At 52.4% G+C, this 24393-nt stretch overlaps 2 protein-coding genes across 4 annotated transcripts; one reads left to right on the top strand and one right to left on the bottom strand.

The window, feature by feature from the left end:
- The first annotated feature begins 1914 nt into the window (after nucleotides 1-1914).
- Znf787 (zinc finger protein 787) lies at nucleotides 1915-22032 on the top strand. 3 transcript variants are annotated; one of them, XM_051162335.1, is made up of 4 exons: nucleotides 2465-2575; nucleotides 2750-2838; nucleotides 15093-15181; nucleotides 20629-22032. In XM_051162335.1, the coding sequence occupies exons 3-4, from the start codon at nucleotides 15103-15105 to the stop codon at nucleotides 21693-21695; spliced, it is 1146 nt and encodes a 381-aa protein (XP_051018292.1). In that variant the 5' UTR covers nucleotides 2465-2575; nucleotides 2750-2838; nucleotides 15093-15102; the 3' UTR covers nucleotides 21696-22032. The 3 variants fall into 3 exon arrangements, with proteins under 3 accessions (XP_051018291.1, XP_051018290.1, XP_051018292.1); XM_051162334.1 differs by lacking the exons at nucleotides 2465-2575; nucleotides 2750-2838 and adding an exon at nucleotides 1915-1951; XM_051162333.1 differs by lacking the exon at nucleotides 2750-2838 and having other exon boundaries at nucleotides 2444-2575.
- LOC127203034 (ESX-1 secretion-associated protein EspI-like) lies at nucleotides 2628-4594 on the bottom strand. The gene is made up of 2 exons (XM_051161848.1): nucleotides 4590-4594; nucleotides 2628-3231 (listed from the first exon to the last, which is right to left on the bottom strand). The coding sequence occupies exons 1-2, from the start codon at nucleotides 4592-4594 to the stop codon at nucleotides 2628-2630; spliced, it is 609 nt and encodes a 202-aa protein (XP_051017805.1).
- Nucleotides 22033-24393: the final 2361 nt, after the last annotated feature.

Raw genomic sequence — 24393 nt, 5'->3', positions numbered from 1 at the left:
TCTGTATATCTGTGTCTGTATGCATGTCAGTATAGGTGCCTGAAGAGGCAGTTGGATCTCCTGGAGCTGGGGTTACAGGTGGTTGAGAGCTCCACTATGTGGGTGCTAGGAACCAAACTTGGGGACTCCAGAAGAGTAGAAAGCACTCTTAACCTCTAAGCCATCCCTCCATCCCCAAGATGTTTATTTCTTGATCATGTACCAATTTTAGGTGGGGCTGGCTGGAGATGTGTCTCCATAAGGCACCCATTCACAAACCCAGGTTTCTCTGGCCCATGGTAGAGATACAGCCAAAGGCAACAGGATGCAAATAGGGCAGGCATATTTGTTCCCTAAGCGCCTTGGCCTGGGAAGTGGCCTATGACATCTCTGCTCCATCTTACTGGTGAGAACCACACACAAGGTCAGATTCAGATGCCTTAAAGAAGTGTGATTCTTGGGTAGGAAGAGACACCCTGACAACAGTCTGACACAATTCCACGGAAAAACTGTGAATTCAAGCAAACCCCTTCTCCCTTAAGTTGCGTTGGTTAGGTATTACGTCAGGCCAAAGAGAGAAGTAACTATTTCAGAAACATCCTAGGATGGGCTGGGGCGGGGCGGGGGAGGGGGGGTTGCTGTCTAAACTTCCTTTGAATTGAAGTCAGGAAGAGTCAGCAAGGTCATAACACTCATATGGCTCCTGCAACTCAAGACAGTTGCACTTTTCTTTTTTTTTCTTCTTTTTGGTTTTTTTCGAGACAGGGTTTCTCTGTGTAGCCTTGGCTGTCCTGGACTCGCTTTGTTGACCAGGCTGGCCTCGAACTCACAGCAATTCGCCTGCCTCTGCCTCCCGAGTGCTGGGATTAAACGCATACGCCACCACGCCCGGCTCAACAGTTGCACTTTACAATCGCTCCAGCCAGGAAAACGGCTCAGCTGGTAGAGTGTGCTTGCTGCCAAGCGTGGCAACCTGGGTTAGACCCGCCCCCCACCCCCCCCAGGCCCCGCAGGATAGAAGAAGAGAACCAACCAGCTCCTGACAGTTGTTCTCTGACCGTACATGTACACGCACGCACGCACGCATACACACCCCAGATACAAGAAGTGATTTGAGAATAGTTGGTTGGGGTTAGGGAGTGGAGTCAGGGTGGAGGTGTAGTGGAAAATGAGATGGGAGGGAGGGAGACAGACTTGGACACTTACTAGACTAATATAAGATATAGTTTGGAAAGATAAGAGAAAGCTTGGGGTGCTTAAGAGTCTTTGTTCCTTGTAGTTGCTATTAAAGAGGGGCACAAAGCTGTACCGCTCAGGGTTTCATGGGTGTTAGGTGAGTGTCTAACTGCCCACCCTCTGAAGCTCACTGCGGAGGAGGAAACATTTAACCTTCGGATTACTTGGTCTCACAGTTAAGAATTCCCGTGTGTGGCCTCAGACACAGGATGGGATAACTAAGCCATGTTTACTGCTGCGAGCTTGCCTTGTAGTTTTGTTAGCTTTGAGCCAGGAAGAGTTATTTCTACTGTTCTCCATTGACTCTTTTGCTTTGGGGCCACTTGAAAGCTCCTGCCATCAGTTCACCTTTAGCCTTTCGATCCGTTCCAAGCGGCCTGCGATCTTTATCACCCGCCGAAAGGTCCTGCCTGGTTTATCTTTAATCTGGCCATATAAATCCAGCGCTTGAACGCGAATTGCAGGCAGCTTGGCCATTTTCCATGATAGGGCTCAGCATAGGCCTCCCCTTGAAGTTCCTACCTCTCTACCCACCTTAACGGCCCTAACTGCAAAGATTTGGGCAGTGCTTCTGGGGCTTATATCGTCTGAATCTTGTCCTCAGGTGTCATGTCTTTTTGCCTTTAGGCTGTACAGGACTTTCTCTGGTGACGGAGGAGTTTGTTGCAAAGAAGATCCATCCCTCATGTAGTCCAAATATGGGCAGCACCTGACCCAGACGTCTGCTTTTTAAAAGGTAGTTACGGGGAAACTAACATTGACATTCATGGTTCAAATCGTGTCTTGGAGACAGATAGCTGCAGAGGGTCCTTTCATTCCTTTTCTTTATCATCAAAGAGTCGTGATGGACCTTCCTTCCATGAGGCAGTGTCTAAGTCATAGAGAAACACTTAATTTGGAGGCTGACTTTGAAGGTTCGAGCCCAGGCTGCGTCATTCTTGCTGTGTCACTTAATAAGGTGATGTGACCTCTGGTTCTCCGCAAAACGGGGGCAGACCCCAAGATGAGGTTGTCCTATAAAATGCAACCCGCAGTCCAGGAGATCCGAGGGAACCGAATTTTTCAAGAGACCGTTGGCCGGGAGGCGCCCCGGGGCGGAAGGGGTTATGATGATAGAGACGCCAGGAGGACCGGAGTGGCGGGAGCGTCCCCGCGGGCAGCTTACCGCGCAGGCGCGAGAGGCGAAGCTGGGTTGGGGGGCCGCCCCGACACCCGGAAGCGTGCGCCTAACGGGTCGAGCCCGGCCTTCTGTCCGGGGGAGGGGGCGGGGCCGGAGCCCCTCGGAGCGGGGAGCCATAGAGCAGGACGGAGGACCCGGGTCCTAGATAAATCCGGAAGTGGCGACCTGAGGCGCCTCTCGGTACCATAGAGCTGGAGGAGGGTGGCGGTCAGGGGTCGCCGAGCTCCTCTGCCTAGAGCGGCGAGGAAGCGGTGGCGGTCCGGGCGGGGGGAGGGGAAGAGGAGAGGGAGAGGCGCGAGCGGAAGCGGCCGGGAAGGTCACTTCCGGCCTGGGCGCCCGTCCCCCTGACCCCAGGGTCTGAGTCGCCGCTGCCGCCGCTGCCACCATCCGCGAGGCAGGCGAGAGGAGGAAGAGTGCGGCGCGGCGGCCCCGGGGCCGAGGAGGTGAGGGCGGCTGCGGGCTCAGTGGGGCGTGCGCCGAGGGGCTGGGGTGGGCGCGCGTCGGGAAGCCAGGCTTCGGACGGGGTGGGTGGGTGGGTGGGGAGGCGGGAGGGCGAGCGCGGCAGAGCGGGCGTGTGCGCGTGCGCGTCGTGGTAGGGGTTGGGGGTGGGTGGGCGTGAGCGAGCGCGCGGCCGGTGAGTTTGTGCGCGCGCGCGCTGTGTGTTGGGGCGCCGGGGGGGTAGGGTGGGATTGGCGCCCCAGCCTGGGGTTGTGCGCGTGCGCGACTCGAGCCGCTGTGTGCGGGGCTGCTCGCTGGCACCTCGGCTAACGCGGGCAGCGGAGTCCCGGCCTCCCCGCACCTTACTAGCCGCCGGCCATGGCCGGAAATGCCGGGGACTTTTTTGGGGGGGGGTGATGAGGTCTGATGGGGGAAAGGGGCCCCGCCGCCTGGACCGGGCTGACCGGAAACGGCGGCCCAGGAATAGTGTAGGCCCCAGTCCTCCTAAGTCCCCCCTCTTTCCCCGTTTCAAAGTCGGCCTGGTCCGTTGCTGCCCCGGGCGCCGTGCGCTGGGCTTTGATCCGGCGGGTAATTACGGGGATACAGGGCGGCCAGAGGCCCATTCATCTGTTTCCCCCGCGCGTGTTGACGGGCGGCAGGAAACAAGTCCCTGGAGGGGAAAGCCCCAGGCCAAGGTCAGCGCGGCGTGGGCCGTATGGCCGAGTCTGGACAGTTGCCTTCCTCCCTAGGGCAGACTCAGCCCCGCCCCTCAACAGCCCCCCCAGCCCCACCTCCAGTCTGCATAAGATTTGGTCATAGGGTGACCCCCCCAAATCCCAGGCATGAGTGTCTCAGCAGTTGCAAAGGTCAGTCGGAAAAGTGATCCACAGACGCGCAAGTGGAGAGTGAACCGACGACACCTTAGTGCCAGGCCCGGATTGGGCACCTGGATAGGAAGGTGAGACCTGACCCATCACAGCCCAGGAGAATTGCTCAGGGCATTATTTAAAAAGGCAACGACGTGGTGGGGTTCTCCTCCAGCCCCCCACGTAGTTTCTGGTCCAGGTTCTGTGATGGGCATTGTTGAGGACCTAGCTGAGCTCTGGCCTCAGCTCTGGGGAAAGCACAAATGGGCTGTAAGCCTCTCGGGTCAAGTGCAGCCTTCCTCTCTGGAGTCGCTGAGTGCTGGGCTGCCCCAGCCCAGAGAAGTTTCACGTCAGATTCTGACTTGGCCCAGCTTATATATTCTCCATCTGAGCTGAGAATGGATTGGGAAGGGCATATCCTCGGGTTTGGTCCATAGTGAAATTCAGGAATGCGTTTCAGCCGCTGGGACTATTCCTCACGAGCTCTGAAGCTCACATCCTTAAGCTTACACAGCCTTACACAGCCATAGACGAGAAACTTTGCTTGTTCCCGTGAAGACACAATGGAGGCGATACCAGTATTCTCTCCAGAGCACGGGTTGTCATACTTTCCTTTCAGGCAAGGGTTACTCAAAAGCTTTCTGGAGCCAGTCAGTGTTCCTGAGTCCCAGGCTTGGCTCCTTGACAGCTCTGTGACCTTGGATATGTCACCTTCCCTTTCCCAGGCTGTTTTCTCATCAGTTGCCTTAAGTGGGGAACACTGTCACCGTTCCCTGAATAGGCCCAGTCCTTCAAGACTACAAACACAGCTAATCCTAGGACAGTGAATTGCTCTGGGAGGGACACCCAACCTGACAAGGGTCTTGTAGTTCCTTTTTGCAGTTGCTCACGCCATGTTAGCGTGGCCCGTGAGGGTTCTGGGGCCTCCAGGGAGATAGCAGGACTTAGGAGAGCTGACAGGATGCATAGCTCAAAGCCATCAACTGTGTAGTCCCTGATGGGCACCCATAGCTCTTAGGGGTGCCCAGACACACTTCCCAGACTTTCCAAACCCTGTTGTTATCCTCTGACTAACCAGGGCATCCATATTTAGGAGAGACTGAGCGTTGGATGCTTTGCTTTGAGAGCTTGGCAGGCTCCTGGTACTAAGTTCTCTGAGGCCCTGGGACAGAGGTGGTCACCTTGGTTTTGGCAAGATAGGACAGATGCTTGTGTTGGTGCTCATGCACGCTAGGCCCCAAAGCAGCTTGAGGATATAGTACGTGTAGGCCCATGGTTGTAGTGTCGTCCCTTCTGTTGGAACAGTTCTTTTGGGCAAGCCTGGATTTGGGGTTACAGGCCTGCTCTTAAGTGCTAGTCATTGTGTGTGGGGGGGGTGGTCCTCGGTCTCTATTGTTGGTAAAATGTCAGGAGTACTCCTGCATATGGGGCTGCTGGCTGGAAGACTGTTGAGACCTGGCTTGTCATTATAGGGGACCTATAGCATAAGCAGAGGTGGGTAGCTGGAGTGGGTGGTGAGATTTGAGCTCCATGCCAACCGTGGTGGAGGCCTCACTAGCCAGGAGGGTGGGTAGGAAGCTGAGCTGTCATGGTCCTAATGCGAATGGCCTTGAGGTGGAGTGCAGAGGGCTATACAGAGACCATGCCAGCCCCTGTCCAGGTGGGCTGGGTGACCCGATTGCCTCTGTACTTTTCCTCCTCTGTCTCTGCCTTGGCTTCTTGGTCTCTCCCTTTGGGCTCCCAGAACAGTGGCTTCTCTCCTGTGCCCATTGGGGAGTTCTGCCTAGTTCCATGTGGGAGTACCTGCCCTGCAGGGGATAATGCTGGGGACCAGACACACATCAATACCACCTCAGCCTCAAAGCTAAGGGCAAAGCGGCTCATACCATGGGCTTGGGTCTGTGTGCAGAGTCAGTTGGTCAGTGCTGAGTGTGGTTCCTGCTCTCCTTTGAGGACTCAGTCTGCTGCATATTCCCTGTGGTTTTTTTGGGGGAGGGAAACCCATAGGAACTTTAGGCTTAAGATAGGAATCTCTCCCAGAGGCCTGAGGACTCAGCCAATGGGAACAGACGTTAGTTGGGAGCAATGCCAGTGTCCTGAGAGGAAGTCTGGCCGGCCTAGGTTTGACACGGCATTTACTCTGTGGCTGTATGACACTGTATTAACCATTCAGCTGTCTAGGCCTTGGCTTTCTCATCTCTGAAAGAGGTATAACAGTGATGGTTCCTCACCTGTCTATTGGTATACGATGCTTGCAGGTTTCTTGTTCAATACTGGGCATGTGTCATGATTTGCCACTGGCATGGGGTGAGATGAGACACCTCTGTCTAGGCCACATGGTTGGTCATCAGAAGGGTAGATTGTGACCCTGGCAGCTTGCCTGTAAGAATTGTCCTCTGGTCTCTCTCTCTCCCTGGCAGTTGAGGGGATCAGCTTGAGGTTTAATCTGCACTTGATGAATGTGATCTGTACTGTTGGCCAAGCAGGACAGTTGCAGCAGAGGGAGGGGAGGAGTTGGGAAGGCTTCCCAAGGGAGGAACTTTTGATGCTGGGTCTTGGCACCTAGGCGTGTTGCCTCAGCAGATCTAGAGAGGCATAAGGCCAGGTGCCATCTGCACACCTAGAAAACAGCCCTGCTCAGAGGGTGAGTGAGATGGCCCATGAGTTCTTTGTCTGTCTGTAATGCAAAATGTTTTTTAGAGAGATTAAGGTTCACAGAAAAGTTGAGTAGGATGACTACCCTTATGCCACTCCCACCTGTCCCAGGCTCCCCATTATTGATATCCCACTCCAGCGCCATCCCCTGCTAGCTTGGTGTTAGTGGTAAATCTGTCAGACATTGTAATCACCCAGCATGCACAGTGGACTGAAGAGAGCTCTGCTTTTAGCAATTTTCAGTTACTTGCCAATGGTTAAGAATTCGGGTGCTCAGGAGTGACCCTGAAGATCTGCGGACACATTTGGGGCCAAGAGCTGTCTTGGCTTCTGTTTCTGGCTGCAGTTGGCCAGGGAGGAAGAGGGTGCCCCTCAGGGACTGCCCCAGCTGAGTGCCAGGTGTGTCACAGCTTTACAGAGGATTATGGATTTAGAAGGCTCTCCTGGGGTAGGTGGGGCCAAGGCCTTTCTCTATCCTGACCATGTTTACTTCAGACCTTGTTAGACCGTGTGTGTGTGTGTGTGTGTGTGTGTGTGTGTGTGTGTGTGTGTGTGAGAGAGAGAGAGAGAGAGAGAGAGAGAGAGAGAGAGAGAGAGAGAGAAAGAATATGATCATGCTCTGCTAAGGGACAAGAGACTATAGCAAGTGGGTGTGCTGGACCAGTTAGGAGGCAGAGGCATCTTATCAGCTGAAACACTGGAGGGGAGACCCTGAGGACCAGGAATTGGCTCCATGCCGTGTCTAAATACACTCTCAGATGTGGATGAGGTGCAGATGCTGTTCTCAGAGTGCGGCTGACTACCAAAACTGGATGAGATGGAGCAGTCCCCAGGAGCTCACCCCTTCAGAACACGTGTCAGAGCCCAGTGGGGGCAAGCACTGGGATGCATCAGCTGGAGCGTCAGTCCTTGCCCTAGGGCTGAGAAAATGAAGACTTAGCTTTGGTTTGGTGCTGAATGCAGGGCTGGGTTAAAGAGGGAGTCCAAGGGCCTGGAATGAGGGGGAGGCCACCCACAGACATGGTGTGGCAGGATAGGACAGTGGGCTGAGAGGCCAGCTGATGGCCATCTATGTACCATTCTAGAACAATAGGCACCTGGCATGTTTAGTACTTGCCCTCAGGGATCCCAGAAAGATGATTGTGATAATAACAAGCCTGGCATATGATAGGAGGTGGGGCCTGGGCACAGGAGGAGGAGGAGATACTTGAGTCAGCCCTTAAGAGGGGAGGAGGAGCAGGCAGCTAGAAAGTCAGGCGTAGGATTTGACGGGCACAGTATGTGTATATTGGGGGGCTGGAAGATGGGAGAGCATAGGCCAGGTTGGGGTACTGTGGGTTCTGGGTGAATTTTGGTTTTGGCAGGGTAGTGTTTCTTGCTGTGGCAGTTTTACTGAATTAGGTGACCCCTTCCATAATGTACAATTCACCCACTGAAAATGCACATTGCTGGCTTTCAGCATATGTACTGCATTGTGTGTCTATCACCAGAAGAGATTTTAGAGATTTTGCTGGTTAAAACAGAAGCTGATCCTTCAGCAGTCACTCCTTCCACCTGCCCCAGCCTTGGAGCCATTGTACTTTCTTCCTTTATGGCAGGGGTCCTTAACCTTCCTAATGCCGTGACCCCCCCCCCCCCAACCAGGAGGTTATTTTCGTTGCACTTCATAACTAATTTTGCTACTGTTATGGGTCATAAATATCTGATATGCAGGATGTCTGATATGCCACCCCCAACAGGTTAACTATATGGATCTGTGGGTTTGCTTACTCTAGGTGTCTCACATAGAGTTGAGCAGTAAGTGCTCTCCCGAAGGTGGCTTGCTTTACAAGCAGAAAGCCTTTGAGTTCAGCTTCGTTGTGTGTGTCAGTGTCTACCTGTTGTGGCTGAGTGCCATGTTTCACATGGTGGCATTTGCGTTGCCTCTTTCTGTCTTGGTGATTATTACTTCCCTGAATGTTCACATCTAGATTTCCATGTGGCGGGGTCATCTTTCCTTCCACTACTTGAGGGTGTAGAGTAGTGCAGTTGCCGGGTTGGTGGTGATTGCTTGTGTAACCTTGAGGGACTGCCAGGTGTTTTCCAAAGCAGGTGCACCGCTTTGCCCTCTCACCAGCCAAGCCCAAGGCTTCCTTTCTGGACACCCTCACCACACTTCCATGACAGTGGCCTGTGAGGTGCAGCCTCTTTGTGTGTGTGCTTGAGTTTCCCTGTGGCGGCATCACTTCATGTGCTCACTGGCCAGCTGTAGCTCTTTGAAGGGAAGGCTTTTCAGACCTTTTGCCCAGGGGTAAGGTTTGTGTGGTCTGTGTGTCTGCACATGTGTGCAGATGCTTATGAATGTGAGCACATGTGGAAGTTGACTTGTCACTTCTGTCTTAAAGATATACTTACCTACTTATTTAATATGTATGCATATGTACCTGTTATGTGTGCCATGTGTATGCAAACACTCGAGGCCAGAAGAGAGCATTGGCTCCTCTGGAACTGGACTTTCAGGCAGCTGTGAACTGCCATGTGGGTGCTAAGAATCAGATCTATGCCCTCCTCCACTGAGCATCTCTCCAGCCTCTTCACCCTGTGGGTTTTTTGTTTGTTTGTTGGTTTTTTATTTTTGAGAAGGGAGATCTCATTGAGCCTGGGGCTCACCATTTTGGTGCCCTCTTCTGGCATGCTGGCAGAATACTGTATACATAACAAATAAATAAATCTTTAAAAAAACAAAAACAAAAACAAAAAACAAACTCCCCTCCACAAACTGGCCTGGCTCTCCTTCCCAGTGTTGGGGTTCCAGTGTGTACTGCTATACCTACTGTTTTTATATGGGTTCTGAGGTTGTGTACTTGGTCTTCATGCTTGTTTGCCTAGTTTTTACTTGGGTTATTTGAACTGACTAACTTTTTACAAAGATTATTTGAACTGACTAACTTTTTACAAAGATTAAGGTCATGGAGTGAGAGGGGTCTTGAGAGACTCAGGATGGATCCAGAATTGGGGTGCCAGTGAGGGAAGGCACCCAGAAGCAGGTCCTGGGGTGGGCAGACGTCGGGAGGAAAGGAAAAGACCAGAGGAGGCACTGGCTTGGTTGGGGCCTTTGAGAACGAGTGTGGATGTCCTTGCTTGTGACCCAGGGGTGTGTGGGTGGGGAGTGGGTGCTTGAGACTCAGAAGTAGATAGGGGCACTTGGTGACAGAAGTTAGGGTGTTTGCTAATGAAAACTGGAAGAGGACAGGTGGTTTGGAGATGACTGGCAGGCGAGAAAGGAGGTGCCTGCTGGTGGGAGGAGAGGGGGAGGGGCAGGCACAGGTGGGAAGAGGGATGAGAGGCAGGAGGGGCTGCTTCTATACCCAGACCTAGCAAGCAGGTGGAGAAGGAGGCAAGATTGGCAGCAGAAGAAAGCAAGGGGATAATTGGTGGGCAGGCATCCAGAGGGGGTGGGTGGGACCTAATAACAACAATAATAACAATAATTTGTCTGGGCTTAATAGTCGGTTCAGATCCATGTGCTAATTGGATTGCTTAAGGGCCCTGCTGGGAGGGGTGGGGGCTAAGTGGGGTGCCCTTTCTTCTACCTCTGCAAGGTGGAGGTCAGAGCAAGGTGAGCGTGTGCAGAGGTGCTGGCTGCGGAGGAGGAAAGGTGAGGGTGGCCTGCCCCTCCAGGGTTCCTGTTCAGAAGGTGTCTAGCATCACATTGCCTGGACTGTTCTTTACTTCTGCGGAGCTTCTGGAGACTGAACCTAGAGGATCAACCCTAGGGCCTCCGTCACACGCCAGTCATGAGCTCTGCCACTGAACACCCGTGTACATCTTGGAGTTAGTTTCCTTGTGCTCAGGTTGGGGCCCTTCTCCAGGGAGCTGTCCTGAGACTTCAGAGCTGGATTGTGGCTCCTAAGATTGCCCTGGTTCCTCTGTGTCTCCTCTGCAGATTAAACATCCCACACCCCAGGCTGTGAGCTCTCGGGTGGGCTTTACACCTTAAGAACTTGAACAAGAGGGCAGCCAGCAGTTGTCTTCATGAGCGGGTGAAGGAATGGATGGGAGAGGAGGAGCACTGGATACCCTTGCAAGAATAAGAATCCCTGACTCATCTCTACAAGCTTGCTTCCACTGGCGGCTTCACACAGCCCTGTGAAACACCTGTCCTGCAAGGACAGCTGAAGCCCCCTGAGAGCTAGTAGTTGCTCAGGGTCACAGTGTGCAGCTGTGGTAACACTTGGGTTGAGCTTCCAGGCTGAGATTTTCCAGCTGGAGAGAGTTGTGTGCCCCTGTCTAGTATCAGGTCTGCTCTCTGCTTGTTTGCTTAAAAGGGCAGGTGTTGTCAGCTCCTGTAGTGCACTCTGTTCTGCTGTGGGCAGCCGCTTAGGCAGTCCTGCTGCTCTGCTCCTAGAGACAGGACATAAGAGGGGCACCTCTGAGGCTTGGTGAGGCTGTCTCCACCCACACGTGCACCCAGGCTCCTGTGTTGTGTGGCCTGCTGCACCTCTTTGCCAGCTTGCCAGCAGAGGCCTGGGGCAAAGCAAAAGGCTCTGCAGCAAGGCCAGAGGAACAGAATGCCTTCCTCTTTCTTCTGAGGTCTGAACTTTTCTGGGCATTTTGTATAGGTGTGTAGGCCAGACATTAATGGTTTTCCTAATTTTTAAAACTGTCTTTGAACCTGGAATTCTCCAGTTTGTTAGCCAGCAGGCCTCAGGAATTCTTGTGTCTCTACTTCCCCAGCAGTGGGGTACATGTGTACTGCCATGTCTAGCTTTTACATGGGTCCTGGGGACTGAATTTGAGTCTTTCTGCTTGTGTGGCAGGCATCTCCAGACTGAGCTTGCCATCTCCCCGGTCCCTACTAGGTGGTATTTCATCCATGCGATAGGAGCCAACCCTCCCTACACCCTGGGCCCACCAGTGCTGTAGACTTGTGTGCTCCCTTGGTTCAGGAGAGCTTAACAGACAATAACAGCCCCAGCAGGTTGCCTGGAGCACAAGCTAGGCTGCCTCCTGCTGCCTGTGCTCCCACGGTGCTTGGCTTTGAGAGCTGCCTGCAGTTCGTTTGTTTGTTTTTAATCTCTTGCTCTTTAAAATTAGGAATCAACCATTCTTTTCCTATAATTGGCCAGATACTGAAAACTTTAGGCTTTATGGATCACAGTGCAAACGAAAACTGTCATTCATGTGGGTGACTTAGAACATTTGAAATGTGACCATTGAATGGAGACACCATGGTGTCAGTAGGAAGAGCTTGACCAGTCTAACAAATGGTTTCCAGCCAGCACAGGCTAGGCTCTGTGTCATTGCCTTTCACCCTGCCAAATCTTTTGGGCTTCAGCCTGGTCAGAATAGTAAGGCTTCCTGTTTTTCGCCAAGTAGAGGCTGTCCTCTGACCACTGAAGGCATGCTGCAGGGGTGAGGTGAGTAGAAAGCAGGCAGGGCTTGTCCTGTCTCCTCTCTGCCTATAGATGGGTCTTCCGCTAGGAAGTGGCTGGAGCTGGGCCTTCCTGGCTGCCTGAGATCTGGGTTTCGTTTCTTTCTTTCTTTTTTTTTTTTATTAAAAAAGAAAAAAGATTTATTTATTTATTATTTATATTCTGCCTGCATGAATGTCTGCACACCAGAAGAAGGCATCAGATCACATTATAGATGGTTGTAAGCCACCATGTGGTTTCTGAGAGTTGAACTCAGGACCCCTTGAAGAGCAGATAGTGCTCTTAACCACTGAGCCATCTCTCCAGCCCTGGGTTTCTTGTTTAAGTGTGAACACAGTATCACTCTTGGCAGCTGCTGTTCACAAGCTCTTCTTACCTCTGACCCCTGGTAGTGCCTGGGCAGTGCCTGCAGCTCAAGTCCTGTTTTCTTTCCTTAGGTACTTGTAATGTTGCTGGTTATATAATCATGCATAGATTTTTAAGATGTTTACTTTCTAGTAAGATATTTATGTGCCGAAAATATGCTGGAGTTTTGTTTTTTTGAGACAGTTTCTCTATGTAACAGTCCTGGGTGTCCTGGAACCCACTCCCGTAGACCGAGCTGGTGTTGAGACCAGGCTGGCGTTGGACTTCAGTTTGCCTGCTTCTGATGCCCGAGTGTTGGGATTTAAGGCGTGTGTGTTACACAGTTGGACAACTTACCGTATTCAGAGTTTCACAGCCGTCACTGCTGTCTAGTCCAGAATGTTCTCATTACCTGTCAGGAAGCCCATACCTGTTCATGGCTGCTCCTGTCCTACCACCACAGCCACACATGTGCTGCTTGTCTGTGAACTTGTTCAGAGAGTCTGCACCCGTGGAATCTGATGCCATGTGGCTCTGGACTCTGACCTTGAGTAGTTCATGCGCATAGAGTCTTATACCACCAGGCCCTGGACTTATTTGACTCTGGGGTTTGTGACATTGGACAGTTCACATGGCACATGGAGCCATACCCTGTGTGGCCCTGGGCTTAATGACCTTGGGCAGTTCCTTCACATGGGATCGTATACTTTGTGGCTCTGGGCTTTGACCTTGGGAAGTCCGTGCACATAGACTAACAGGCTTAACTTTTGTTTCTTTGCCTAGCGTCTGGTTTTTGCTTTTCAGCTGCCAACACAGCACTGCATGCCTGTTCACTCATGATGTGCAGATGTGTTTTTTCTTTGGGTGCACGCTGAGAATGGGACTATAGGGTTACTTGGTAACTGCTTACTGTTTGAGAAATAGGTTGTTTTCCAGAGCAACAGTACCACCTGACATTTTCCCAGTGTACTTGCAAGCTCTCCTTGTGGAGTTCTCCATTTCACTTTGAGACAAGTTCTCATGTCACCCAGGCTGGGTTGGGATGCATCGTGTAGCTGGGACTGACCTGGAGCTTCTGATCCTCCGCCTCTACCTCACAGGTGCTGGTGGTAACAGTTGTGCACCACCACAGCTAGCTTGCTCTGGAGTTTTGGTGTTCATGGTGTGCCCCTGGGGGCCCGGCAGTGTTGGAGAGGAGACAGAACTTTCTCCCTCTTAGAGGTTTCTGCTAAGTCTGAGGAATAAGCAGATATAAAGCAGATAGACCAGAAGAAAGTTGCTGTGCCTTTTTATGTGTGTGGGCATCATGTGGAAGCAAAGCCCTGGGGGGGGGGGCTGGTGCTTCTGTGCTGCTACTAGAGTTTTGGTTGTGGAGAACGGATGGGGAGGCTTGTTTGTGCAGAAATCCCTTGACCTTGCCTCCTGTTCCTGATACGGCACTTTACTCCCCAGGACAGGGAGGGCATATCTTAAGAGGAGGCTGTGCTCTGGCTTTCAGGAAGAAAAAAAGTGGGTCATTGATATTCCTGCAGACCTTGGGCTGAAATCATCCCTTGTCTGGTGGTGTGCTCTGGTGGGGTTCTGCCATTTTTGTCAGCTTTTGTCCTCCCACCTGCCTGTTTTGTTGTATAGTCAGATGAGGAAGAATGAAAAGAATGTAAGAGACTTGGACTCAGCTTGTATGCACAGGGGTACCCAATGATGTCACACTTTGATCCCACCTCCACACAGACATGCTCAGTGTGAAGTAGGCTCCCATAGGTTGCTGACACAGGTTTTTCCCTCCAGCTTTCTCACTTTAACCCTTGCTGTTCTTGTAAGAAACATCTTCAGAGTTTTGGGTTTTTCTCTCTCAGTAGCGTCTGGGGAGGTCGTCATGTGGGATTTCCATAGCCTTTGCATGCAGCTCTTGGGCCACATGGCCACCTTGTGCACATCCACGTAGCTGTTGAGACCTGACTCCAGCAACTGGGGCCCACTTAGGTCTGTTTTTCTGTTTTATGTGGTTCTCCTTCCTGAGCCAGGTCTGGGGCAGGACCAAGCGCTGGGAGTCATCCTCTTCTGTCTTGTCAGCCTCTCCTTGGCCCAGTTTCATTCACCTTTGTATCCATATCACTGTTCTCTGGGGCACTTGGTCTGCCTGTCTGATGTGGGTGTTGGGGTTCCCATGGGTAATGCTGACCTAGGAATAGATGTGTGAGGACAGACTAACTTGGTACAACATGAGGGAGCACTAGAGTTGAGGAGGAGAAAAGGCCAGGTAGGGGGAGAGGGTGGGTAGACAGGTCTGACCCCAAACATAATCTGGCAGGGACAGCTGTCATCACTTGTTCAAAGGCTCTCAGGAGCCAGGAGGAACACCACTGAGGGGGCCCCGGTGGCTAGGCTGGTAGGAGACCTGTGGTTCAGGGTGTTCCTGAGGGCTAGAGCTGGCCCAGGCTTTTCACAGGCTGGCCTGGAAGACCTATGTGTTAGTTAGTGTTTCCTTGTGGAGCGGGCTTGCCCAGTCCTGCGGCCTGCAGTTGCTCTGGGTATGAGTTTAGTCAGTCACAGTGTTTGATACAGGAGACACAAACTTTCTACCTCTGAAATGTTTTTGTTGCTCTTGTTTTGATGTAGACATAAGCATCCTTGGCTTAGGGACTCCTGCAGTTGGTGTTACAGTTGTGGAGGCATAGGGACCTCTTCTAGCAAGTGTCCACTCTGCAGGGTCGTGCTGAAACCCGTGTACCTCTGTCCTCCATCTTGCCCATGAGGAAACTCAGGCATGGAGATGGAGTTCCTCTGCTAAGTTCCAGCTGGGTGGAGCTGGGCAGGGCTCTAGGAGGGTCTCTGACCTGAGTCAGGGGGGTTGCAGCTTGAGCCACTGCTGTCTTGGTGTAGGCTCCTTCTGCTGGGTGACTGTGCCTACCTTGAGGAGTCCTCTGTGCTGTTCAACACCTGTAATCTCTGTCATCCTGTCTTGTTTGCTTCCAACAGGGACCCAGACATGGAGCTGCGGGAAGAAGCTTGGTCTCCGGGGCCGCTGGATTCTGAGGACCAGCAGATGGCCAGTCATGAGAACCCAGGTGAGGTGGCCTCGGTGGTTCACTCAACCAACCCCACTGCCTTCCTACCAGGCCAGGGAACCATCCTTTGTGACTCTGGGGTGCCTGGACTCCTGCCCCTTGCCCTCCAAGAGTCTCACACCCCCTGCTTAGAGCCAGGGGCTGGGGCTTAGGTCCCTAAGGGTCCTTTTAATAGGACCATCCAGATCCTTAGAGTCACCTTTTGTCTCATGTCTGCAGCTGGCTGTTGCTGAGCACCCCTTTCGTGCCCCATACACAGAGTATGGTTCAGAGAGTACCGTGACTACTTCCTGATTGCTCCTCACATCAGGGGTAGGTCCCCAAACCCAGGGTCTGGAAATTGTAATGAGTGAGGGAAGGACTGGGAAGGGCAATCTGAGGTCACTTGGTAAGGGTGGGCTAGGTTAAAATGAAATTATTTACTTTTAAGTGTTGGCAGCATGTGTTTTGTTTGTTTAATAAAGCATTATTGGGTTGAAAAAAACCTCATCTGTGGGTTACATAGTGCCTAGGTTTGTTGGGTAAGACCCATCCTGGCCCAACACCCTCATGCCTCTCCCTGGTGATCCCAGCCTGATGACAAGAACGCTCATGAGAAGGCACAGTGGGCGTTGTGTCTGCTCCTGGGGCAGATGGTGTTGGCTTACCCCGTTTTAATAAATTGGTGCTTACAACACATTGCTTCAGTGTTCCTTAGACTTGGCTGTCATGGCCCTAGGTTGCTTGTCTCGTCACCTCCACCTGTACACAGCCACATACCCATTTGTGTGGGGTTGCAATAAAAGTTTGGCACAATCCTGACAACTCGACATCCTGACTGTTCTAATTTCTTTTCTTTTGCTGTGCTAAAATAATTCAATACAAAGTAACTTAGAGGAGAAAGGGCTTATTTGAACTTCCAATTCCAGGTGTATCATGCTGTGAAGTCACTGGGGCAGGAGCTAGTTCACAGCACAGCCACAGCCAAGAGAAGAGAGAAATAAATGCAATGTTTGCTTGCTTGGGCCCAGTTTGATTTCTTTCCACTTGAGACAGTTTAAGATCCCTCCCTGACTGGGGGAACAGTACCCTCACAGTGGGCTGGCTCCTCCCCGTGAGTTAACTTATGATAGTTCCCTACAGACACGCCCACAGGACAGCCTGCGTAGAGGACCCTTTACTGAGACTATTCCAGGTCATTCTGGGTTGTCTCACTTTGACTCCAGTACCCTCTCTGGCCTCTCAGCTACCCAAACACGTGTGGCATGCATTGACACAGACACATGCACACACAAATACAGACACATCCTAAAAACCAGTTCACGCGAGGAGCCCTGAGTTGAGCTCTGTTGAGAGGACAAGTAACAAACGTTGAGAGCAGCTACAAAGACCTGAGGGCTGGGGTGTAGCTCAGTGGTGACCCTGTGTTTGGTCCCAGCTGTTGCAAAACCGAAGTCCAGCTTCCTGGCAGAAAGAATGGATGATAAGGAAAAGTAAAGGCATCTGTTAGATTTCCTTTCAGCAACACTAAGCCTGACAAAAGTGTGTGACCATGACAATCCTCAGGGTGAGAGGGATAAATAAGCTTTGAAGGGTGTCAACAGAGAAGAAGAGCCCAGTTAAGTCCCTCACATGTGTGCCTTTCCTGAAAATCTGATGGTGATTGAACTTTGGCCAATCCCAGTGACCAGGGAGGGGCAGACAGAGGGTGGCAGTGAGCAGGGGCTCAGTTGGAGCACAGGACCAGCTGGCTCCCCAGACATCTGCCTATGGAGACAGCTGTGAAAACGGAAAGGGACTTTTTAGGGCCTGTAGTGTGGCTGTCCCTAGAAGACAGCGGGGGTCAAAGCAGTAAGTGACACCTGTGTTCTGATTCTGTCATCACCCACAGTGGAGAAGAGAAGGGTACTAAATAGTTTGAATAAAAACGTTTTTGGCTACTGAGAATTCATATGGCAGTTACAAGTGTGGATTCATGTGTTTTTATTTGAAAACAAAACCCAAAATAGGCACTTCCTGATTTTAGGGGTGCTTTGGAAAGCTGTCCTTGGCAGGTCTGGGGCAAGCAGCGTATAAGACAAATGGGACGCTGTTGAGACCTGGACCCAGGGAGGACAGCAAGCTTTGAGGAGGCGCCTACTCACTGAAGATGAACATTTTCACCCCGAGTGAACGTATCATTTGTCTCTGCTGTGGTACTAGGGATCTAACCTATAGTCTTGGACAGTCTAGATAAAGACCCTACTCCAGAGCTACATTTCCAGCCCTATTTCTACTTACTGAGACAGACTTGCTAAGTTGCCCAAACTAGCAAACCTTGAACTTTTGAACCTCCTGTCTCAGTTCCCTAGTAGCAGGGATTGCAGGCCTGTGCCACCAGGACCAGCCTAGAGTCAGTGTTTGGCGTGATACTGGGAAGGGAGAGACTCACTTGGTCATTTGGTGAATAAAGAACCAACCTACACTTGACTACTGGGCAGGTGTCCTGTCTGTTCAACCTCCTGAGGTGCGCCAAGTACCAAGAGTTTGACCCTGATGGGTTGTCTTGAAGTCATTGCTGCTATCCCACAGTTCTATTTGCAAAGCGGAATAGCTGCCCCTGTGTCCAGGTGGTCCATGATCTGTGCATTGTCCAAAGGTGATACAGGGAGCCTTTCCTTCTGGGAGAGGGCAGGACATATCTCAAGACTGTCTTTGGCAAGGCTGGGCAACAAAGGCAGGCCTGCCAGTCCACTGGTCCAGAGGGCCATATGGCCCTGATTCAGATATTTTAAAATTTTATTTTGTGTATCAATGTTTTGCCTGCCTCATGTATGTATACCATGTGCTTGCCTGGTGCCTGTGAAGGTCAGAAGAGGATGTGAGAGCCTCGGGAACTGGAGTTACATAAAGTTTTAAGCCACCATGTGGGTGCTGGGAATCAAACCTGAGTATTCTGCAAAGGCATCAAGTGCCTTAACCACTGAGCCATCTCTGAAGACCACACTGAGGTAGAAAAGGCTGTCGGCCCTGTTTTTCTGAGAACCTGATCTAAACTGACCCTGCAGCCCCTTTGCTAAACTCAAGAGTACCACTTGCAAACCCCATTGCCCTTCAGAACCAGCTGTCCCTGTGGAGCCCAGGCATCTGCTAAAAGGGAACTCCACCTTTTAAGTAATTAGGCCTTCTGTTGTTTAATGTCTACTTATTTACAAAACAGGTACACTAAGCTAGACACCTTAGGAAAAGTCAGAGACTAAGGAAGGAACGTGCCTGAGCAGCGCTCTCCCTGCTCTTGACAGCCATCCCTCTCCAGGTCTTAGCTCCAGATTGTCACCTAGCGCTGGGTGCCCCTTACACGCGCCGTGCCCCTCCTCCCCCCGCTGGTCCCCGTGTCTTGTTCTATTCAACATGCAGATTGTATGTCATGACTGCAAATACTGTTCAAAGATGTACACAGTACGCTGGCATTCTGAATTTTTAAGCTTAAAAATGTTTTAAGTTATATTTTGTCTGTGTGTGCATGGGAGAGTGTAGGGCGAGCATGGAAACCAGAAGACAGCGTGAGGGAGTTGGTGTTCTTCTGTCACGTGGGTATTGTGATTGAATTCAGATTGTCAGGTGTAGAGCAAGCACATTTACCTACTGAGCCATCTCCTCGGCTCCATTATGACACGTGAACACACACGTATCACTGTTTCCCCACCACCTTGGGACTGGCCTGCTTCCCCCTCTTAAACAGTCCCTCCTGCTTTCTCTCAGGTATTCTATTCAGTTCCTGTTCACCTGTGCCTTTTAGACCTCTCCCCACCCCTGTCTCCGGTCCCCGCCCCCTTTCTACTTTTCTCTCCCACATTGTGTGTGTGTGTGTGTGTGTGTGTGTGTGTGTGTGTGAGTGATAGAGACAGAGACACACATATGCCTGTAGGCTGATGGCAGATATAGATTGTTTAAGTGATCTTCACCTAGTAGTTTGGTGAAGCTCCATGTATCAACTAGGTCACTTTGCCAGGGAGCTCCCAGAATCCATTGCTCTCTACCCACCGGCCAGCGTTGGAGAGTCAGGCCTGCACCGCCATGCCTGGCTTTTATGTGGGTGCTCGAATTTGAGCTTGGGACCCCCTAATTTTATAGAAAGGACTTTTACCCTTTGAGCCTCACCCTCCAACCCCATACATGAGAGGAAAAGTGATATTTGTTGGAGACTGGCTTATGTCACTTATAATCTCCAGTTCCATCTATTTTTCTGTAGATTTCATTCTTTACCACTGAATACAATTGCACTGTGTGTGTATGTGTCTAAGTATGTATGTATGTATGTATGCATGCATGCCATTCCTGTATCCATTCTTCTGGGAAAGGGTTTCTGGGCTGGCTTCATTCTTTGCTGTTGTGATTAGTGCAGCAGTAAACATGGTCGTACAAGTATCTCCGCCCACCTTGTACAGCACTTGCCTTCTACTTGGGTGATGTTGATGCTCCTTGCCTTAGACTAGTGCATCTCAGCCTTGGGCAAGGAGATGGACCTGGCTGGGCTTGTGATAGTGCCCCTGGAGTTGGCTTCACTGGGAGGTTCTCCCTGGCCGCTCTGAGATTGGAACTGCTGCAGGTATGTTGTGCCAGTGACCGCTGATGCGGCTGCTCGGTAGATCCAGTTGGCCATTCAGATCTTGGCTTGGCTAATGTCTGGTTCCATCACCATGAGCTTGTTAGTCCAGTTTGTGGAACTAGGAACATCCCTTCCATGGAAAGAAGTGTAGCCAGGGCACAGCCCGGCAAGTTCTTGGAGCTGGTGAGAGAGGAAGAAAGCTTCCAAAGGCCTATGAGAGCCTGACTGAAACCCAGGGTGCTGCCTGTGTTGGTTGGCACGACGGACCTGGTAAGGGCCTGGCATGTGACTGTGGCCTTGGTTCTGTTGTGAAATGGGGAGGCGGAGGGAGTTTGAGGAGTGGGCAGGCCCCTGGAGAGCAGGTGTCAGGGAAGCTGCAGGACAAGCTCGGCTTGACCAGGAGGCACATGTAGAAAGACTCTGGGCTATCCTGAAAGCCCAGACCTTTTCAGGTTTTCAGTCATCCAGACCTAAGGCCCCTCACTGTAGTTGTCTTTGGTGGTGGGGAGGTGGTAGTCCAAGTTAATTTGTGATAGAGGCTCATTTTATGTGAGGCTTGCATGCCCAGATAGTGGGGCTAACACACCTCCCAAGCTGGTGTCCCATCCCATTTGTCCAGTTGTTCCCTCTTTTTTCCACCCTTAGATCAGGATTGCCCAAATGTGACATCATTACTTCATAGTGTGCAGGCCTGGCCCTCCTATCCCTGTTGGATTTCGGGTGCCTTTTGTGCTGGAGCCTCTTCTAGCACGTTATCCTTGGCTCTAATGAGCTGTTCTGTGCCACTCACTAACCTGGAATACATTGGCAGCCTGCATGTGGACGGTCCTTGTCGGCCCGCCACCTCTGACTTCCTTCCTCCTTCCCTCTTGCTTTGCAGTGGGCATCCTCATCATGGATGATGACGACGTCCCCAGCTGGCCCCCGACTAAGCTGTCCCCACCCCAGTCTGCACCTCCTCCTGGGCCTCCACCCCGGCCGCGGCCGCCTGCACCCTACATCTGCAACGAATGTGGCAAGAGCTTCAGCCACTGGTCGAAGCTGACGCGGCACCAGCGCACGCACACAGGCGAGCGGCCGAATGCCTGTAGCGACTGCGGCAAGACCTTCTCGCAGAGCTCACACCTGGTGCAGCACCGGCGCATCCACACGGGCGAGAAGCCGTATGCCTGTTCTGAGTGCGGCAAGCGCTTTAGCTGGAGCTCCAACCTCATGCAGCACCAGCGCATCCACACGGGCGAGAAGCCTTACACCTGCCCCGACTGCGGCCGCAGCTTCACACAGAGCAAGAGCCTGGCCAAGCATCGGCGCTCCCACAGTGGTCTCAAGCCCTTCGTGTGCCCTCGCTGCGGCCGCGGCTTCAGCCAGCCTAAGAGCCTGGCGCGCCACCTGCGGCTGCACCCAGAGCTGTCCGGGCCGGGTGTTGCAGCCAAGGTGCTGGCGGCTAGCGTGCGGCGCGCCAAGGCACCCGAGGAGGCTGCGGCGGCGGACGGCGAGATTGCCATCCCAGTGGGCGACGGCGAGGGCATCATAGTGGTGGGCGCGCCAGGGGATGGCGCTGCAGCGGCCGCAGCCCTGGCTGGGGTGGGGACGCGGGCAGCGGGGCCGCGGTCACGGCGGGCGCCAGCGCCCAAGCCGTATGTGTGCATGGAGTGTGGGAAGGGCTTTGGGCATGGGGCTGGGCTGCTGGCCCACCAGCGCGCGCAGCACGGGGATGGGCTGGGAACAACTGGTGGCGAGGAGCCCGCACACATCTGCGTGGAGTGTGGTGAGGGCTTCGTGCAGGGCGCCGCGCTACGGAGACACAAGAAGATCCACGCAGTTGGGGCACCTTCGGTCTGCAGCAGCTGCGGACAGAGTTTCTATCGGGCAGGTGGGGAGGACGATGGCGAGGACCAGTCGACTGGTGGGCGGTGTGCCGAGTGTCGGGGTGGGGAGGCCCGGTAGGGACGGAGGTGCCCGGGGGGTGGGCAGGGCCCCTCGGGCTCAGTGGGAATTACCAGCGAGCAAGACCGCGAGGCCCAGGGAAGAGCCAGACTGAAAGGAGCAGCGGTGGCTCCCTCTTTCCTTGCTCCGTGCTGTCCCAGGTGTGAGGGGACCCACAACCATCTGGGCAGGTTCTCAGGACTGCCCACATCCACTCTGCTGACCCGCCCTACCGCCTGGCGGACTGGCCCTCAATAGGTTCCCAGCCTGGGAACCAGAGACGTGTGTGAGAACTGTGTAGATCAACACGAGACCCTTAAGAGAGAGGCCATCCTCCACTACAGGTGTGGGGTCGCAAGGAACAAGAATCCGGGCCTTGTGCATCGAGAGGGTCTTCCTTCCCTTCTAGAGTTTTCTTTTAATCATACCTTTTTGACCTCTCCCATCCATTAATTTTTCTGCCCCACGAGTCCTTGTCGATTTTCTAGCCCAAGTCGTTCCTCTCCCTCCTGGATTTGCCGTAGCAGGGGAGTGAAGAAGTAGCCTCTTGCTCCCTGTCCTGGCGGTGGGAGAAGGGAGGTAGGGGCAATAAATGGCACTATTCAATTGTCCCAGAACTGCCTGGTTCTTGAGTTTGGGATGGAGAAGGGAAAGAGGTTAAATGGAGCTGTTCCCACTTTGGTGCCTACAAGTGACAAGAGCCAGACTAGGCATGGCCATGCTGGGCCTAGTGTCCTCACCAGGTTCCAGAAAGGAGGCCTGCTTGCTGAGGAGCCTCTTGCTGACCTGGAGTAGGGCCACTGTTCAGAAGAGGTCTGCTCCCGGAGGTCGTGGAAATGGGACACTGTTCCCTGGTCCAAGTTCTGGTTACTAGATAGCCGTGTGCCCGCATTCCCTGCAGAGCAGGCTGTCTTGGTGGCTGCTACTGTCCAGTGAAGGAGTTATCAGAGGAGGAGGATAAGCATGGGGTGGACAGTGTCCCTGGATCCAGCACCCTAACGTGGACAGGATGTTGGCAGTAACCATTCCATGCTCTGTCTCAGGCGCTGCTCAGCACCAGGCCAGTGCATCCCGCAGAGCCCTTGCAGCTGCAGGATGAGAAGGGGCCTTCAGTGTTAGGTGTAGTTTCCTGGGTCCACAGCCCCCAGCTCAGTGTTGCCTGTTCCTTGGTCTCATATTGTTGACTGCCAGGGAATATTTTCAGCCCAGTCTGGGGATGAGAGGGGTGAGCTGTAGGTTTCTCCCAACCATCCCAAGGAGTAGTGAGGCTTCTTATTAGTGGGTGTTGTGAGAGGAAGTATGGGTCCCGAGTGTGCCTTTCTATGCCCACTTGTCCTATCTAAAGAGTGTCAAAAGGGAAGGTCATAGTGACCTTGGGTGAGTGGCACTGGTCTAACCTATCTGGCACAGGTTAGTAAAGATTACAGAAATGTTGCTTAAAACCCTTTGGTTCTTTCTGCCAAAATGCTGCTGACCTTGGGCATTGCTGGAGGTAAGTCAGAGAACACCATCAGGAGATGATGTAGCTGAAGATCAGTTTCCTCCCTGCCTCATATAGGCTGTGTTACTCTTGGCAGGTGAGTCAACCTCTCTAGTCCTTGATCTGTCTCTGTCCCTGTAGAAGGAAGAGCTGCCCTGAATCATGAGCATTTGAAGGTGATCTGAGCCCAACGTGTGATCACAGGGCTGCACACCTCTCCCAAGCAGGAGCTGAATGCCATGGCAGGGAGGGAGGTGGTGCTTAAGTCCTGCTACCCATTTGGGCCTCAGCTACTCAATGTAACTCATTTAATAGAGAATTTACTAAGCCAATGTGTCTGTGCACTTAGGCCAGAGTCTCTGCCACCCCCCAGTCCCAGGCCAACCTCAATCTTGTGAGACCCTGCATTGGGTGCCTGGGACAAGGAAGAAGGCACGCGTCCCTTGAGATTCCCTACCTAGTCCCCTGCCTGCTGTCTCAGTGTACAGGTGGACAGACGGAGGACAAATGAGGCCGGACAACCTCCATTTTGTGAAGATACCATTTGGGGCCAGCTTTTGTGCACGCCACACATTTAGTGGTTCTATGTCCATGGTGTTATGAATTTATTTAAAAAAATGTTTATTATTATGTATACAGTGTTCTGTCTGCATGTACACCTGCACACCAGTACACCACATCATAGATGGTTGGGAACCACCATGTGGTTGCTGGGAATTGAACTCAGGACCTTTGGAATAACAGGTAGCTCTCTTAACCACTGAGCCATCTCTCCAGCCCTTCTCTATTTTTTTTTAAACTCTGTGTGTGTGTATGAGTGTGTGTGCATGGTACATATATGGAGGACAAGCTACAAGAGTCAGTTCTTCTACCACTTGAGTCCCAGGATTGAAATCTGGTGTGGCAGGATTGGCAGCAAGCAATCTTGCCGTCTCAACTCTGTGTACTTTTCATGTGGAGCTACTGCTGCTACAGCCAGCAGGGAGACAAGACAGTCGGACTCCCATCCCGGTGTGAAGCAGAAAACCCGCCTCCCCTGCCAATCCACAACCCCAAACTCACACTCCCCTGAGTTAAGTCCCACTTGGTTCTGTTTACTGAGCATGTGCTATACACCAGAGGCTCAGCTGAGTTCCAGGAACATGGTAGTGACCTTGACAGCCAGCCAACCTGTGCCCTTGTGAAGCTTGTCTACTGGGGCAAAGGGAGACATACGAGCAAGGTATAGTTGCTTAGAGA

The sequence above is a fragment of the Acomys russatus genome, chromosome 19 (genome assembly GCF_903995435.1).
Source record: "Acomys russatus chromosome 19, mAcoRus1.1, whole genome shotgun sequence".
Taxonomy (NCBI): Eukaryota; Metazoa; Chordata; class Mammalia; order Rodentia; family Muridae; genus Acomys; species Acomys russatus.
The sequence above is the reverse complement of the archived record's forward strand: the minus strand, read 5'-3'. Positions and strand labels throughout refer to the sequence as shown.